We start from the raw sequence: 3,144 nt of genomic DNA on the forward strand, positions 1-3,144 counted from the left end.
TGTAGCTATGTGACCTTGGGTAAGTTACTTCACTTATCCCAGGCTTCAGTTTCCTTTTCTGTAAAATGAGAAATTCAGACCTTCCAGTTCCAAATCTGTGAGACAATGATTATTATGCCTTTTTTTATACAGAGGAGGAAACTGAGGACAAGAGACCTCAGTAGATTCTTGCCTGGCTTATGCTATTTTGCTCCAGAGTGGAATTTAATAGGAAGCTGGCTTGCCTTGTAACCCTCTCCTTGGGTCAATCTGCTGAAGTCTTGAAAGAGCTTCCTCGTACAAGGTAGCTTCACTTGCATGTTGGTTGGATATTTCACTCTGTGGAGGACTATTGTGAATTGGGGGTATATTGATGCCCAGAAAATGTTGACTGATTGGGAGGGAGGAAGCCTTTTCCCATTCATAGATATAAACACAACTCAGGTGCCATGAAAGGATGGCTTCTTTTCTCTCCTGGGAATATATTTATTTTTCAAGGAACACAGTCTTTTTAAAAAAAGTTTGCTTAAGCTGAAACTACTGTTTCAACCAAGCTCCTTTCTCCTTCATCATCCTACCCTCTTTATTCTCCCCTCTCCCCCCATCATCTGGCCTGATTGGAGCTCTGAGTCTGTTAGGTATGAAAAAAGGAATAGAAGGGGGAGTTGCCCTTAGAATCCAAGGCTGTCTCACTGGCAACCTACCACAGAAACTCTCATTACCCTCTTGTTTCCTGGATGAGCAGGAACAACAAAAAAAAATAATACAGCTCAGCAAAGCCCTATCTGTAGCCTATCAGAAACCTCCTCTGCAGCTTCATTTCCTTCCCCAGGGCTTGCTAGAGTTTTTATCTCCCTGAATTTAGCTAGGATTGATTAAGTCCTTCCTGCTTCAACGTGAGGGAATAAGAAAGCTCAGATTACTAACTGGTCCTACTTTCTATGCCAAGTTCCCAAGATATCCCAGGCTAGAAAAGTGTTGGTGAGTGTCTGGGACTTCTTGGTGTGTGTGTGTGTGTGTGTGTGTGTGTTCTTTTGAGCTTGAAGGCCCAAAGGTGGGGGTGCTGTTTAGGATGGGGGACAATTCAGAGCACTGAATGGGAGTGGGAAAGGAAGAGTAGAATATTGACCTGGGAAGATATGAGGATGGAAGTTGAAGGGATAGCAGGTGTTCCTGTGTGTGTGTGTGTGTATGTGGGAAAGACATTAGAGCAGGAGATATTTAGGTGACAGATTTGGTTTAGGTGTCTGTGTTGGGGTGGGGTTTTGGAGCTGAGAGAAAGGAGGGAATAGAAACCAAAATGGAGTGTCTGGTAGAACTGGGAAAGTATGTCTGCTTCAAATAAGTAGGTTAGGCTAGATCAGGAGTTCTTAATTTCTGCCCCACGAACTTGCTTAAAAAACCCCCAAACCAAAAAAAACTCCCTCACAGCATTTTGATAATGGTATTTCAATAGATTTAGTTTTCTTCATAATCTCATGTCTTTTATTTTATGTATTATTTTCATAAGGGATCCACAGGCTTCCCTAGACTGCCAAAGTGGCCCAAGACACTTTGGAACCCCTGGACTAGAGATTCCCCGAGGTCTCTTTCAACTCTAATATTTCATGACTCTTCATGGGAGAGCTTAATGGTGTAGTGGAGAGAGAGCCAGTCTGGGACTGAGGAAGAGCTGGTCAAGTCCAGCTTCTGACAAATACTGCCTAATTGACTTCACCTGTGCCTCAGGCAACTGTCTAGATTTAGAAGTAGGTCGCGTGCTAGCTACATCGCTTTAGGAACACTCCTTACCAGGAGTTGTTTTACAGTTTAAGCCAATGAAATCGCAGGTCCTGATTTTTTTTTTTAAATGCATGAAACTAGGAAAAGCCCGGGTCACTTTTCTAGCTGTGTGTCCTTAGGCAAATACCTTCCGCACTCTGGGCTTCAGTAAAATGAGAGAGTAGGAATAGATGATCTCTAAAAGTTTCTGCCAACCCCTGTGATCCTGGGGTTCCTGGCAGATGAAGTGCCCGCCGGCCCCACTCCCCCAATTCCTTGAAGGTTATTCCTTTTGGGTAGAAGTAGAAGATATGAGAGAGTGTGGGGAAGCATGAGATTATGTGGGTATCGGGCTGCCACCACGGGGCAGGTGACGTGGGGGTAGTTTGACTTGGGTTCCAACCCAGGGAGGAAACCTGTGGCCCCGCCTGATTGACTCTCCCCTCCCTTCCCCCTCCCCATCCTTCCCTAGGACTGCTCGGCAGGCGTGGGACTCCTCCGGACATGGCCCACGGTGCCATACTGGCCTGGGCCTGGGCTCTGACTCTGGGAGCGGTCCAACGGGCCCAAACAGGCTGCGCCGAGCTCGGTCGCTGCTGTCCGGGCCGGGACCTGACTTGCATCTCCCGGGGCTGGACAGCGGCAGGTTTCTCGCTGGGCCCCCAGCCCTGCTACTGCGACCAGGCGTGCAGCGCAGCCGGGGACTGCTGCCGGGATTATGGGAGTGCCTGTCCAGGTGGGAGCCGGACGAGGATGAGCAGGGAGGGTGGGTTTGGGCGGTCCACAGGGACTCAGGAGAGGAGCGGGCGGAGGGTGAATGAGCCTGGGAACGGAGCGCCAGAGCAGGGAAAGGGAGAACAGGGAAGAGGGCTGGAAACTGCAGGGGAGCTCGGGAATGAGGAGAGGAGGGAAAGCAGGAGCCTAGATCGAGGTCTGGAAGGGACCTAAAAGGTCATCTAAAAGGTTCAACTTCCCTCATTTGGCAGATGAGGCCCAAGAAGGTGAGCCTACTTGTCCCAAAGGGGTCAGTGGAAGTGGAGAGGGGGTCTGGGACCAGGCCTGGGGTAGAAGTGCCCTAGTTAGGAATAGGACTACGGAAAATTACAGGTTAGGACTGGGTGAGGGGGTAGGGGCTTTGACCTGTCATGTAGTTATGGACCTCAGGCAGGGGCAGGGAAAATCAAAAGGGACTGAGGAATTTGTAAAGGGATGCTTGAGGAACTGACTGGGACAAGAGATAGGAGAGGGCCATGAGGAGTGGGACTTCCACAGGGCCACCCGTCTAACTCTTTCTCTCCTTCAGAGGGCCTTCATGGTGGTGTCAAGTTATGGGCCAGTGCCAGTGACTTGGAACAATAGGACCCAAACCATCACCATCCCTACTATTATCTTTATTAAAACCAC

The 3,144-nt window shown here is 49.0% G+C and overlaps 1 protein-coding gene across 1 annotated transcript in view; it reads left to right on the top strand.

The window, feature by feature from the left end:
- The first annotated feature begins 792 nt into the window (after nt 1–792).
- LOC110206636 (somatomedin-B and thrombospondin type-1 domain-containing protein-like) overlaps nt 793–3,144 on the top strand; it is a 33,059-nt gene continuing 30,707 nt past the window's right edge. Inside the window, exons 1-2 of the mRNA XM_020984184.2 lie at nt 793–960; nt 2,213–2,476. Coding sequence (XP_020839843.1) covers nt 2,245–2,476 — 232 coding nt within the window. The 5' untranslated portion in view covers nt 793–960; nt 2,213–2,244. The remainder of the gene's footprint in view (nt 961–2,212; nt 2,477–3,144) is intronic.

The sequence above is a fragment of the Phascolarctos cinereus genome, unplaced genomic scaffold (genome assembly GCF_003287225.1).
Source record: "Phascolarctos cinereus isolate Bilbo 61053 unplaced genomic scaffold, phaCin_HiC Scaffold_2;HRSCAF=192, whole genome shotgun sequence".
NCBI classification, from domain to species: domain Eukaryota; kingdom Metazoa; phylum Chordata; class Mammalia; order Diprotodontia; family Phascolarctidae; genus Phascolarctos; species Phascolarctos cinereus.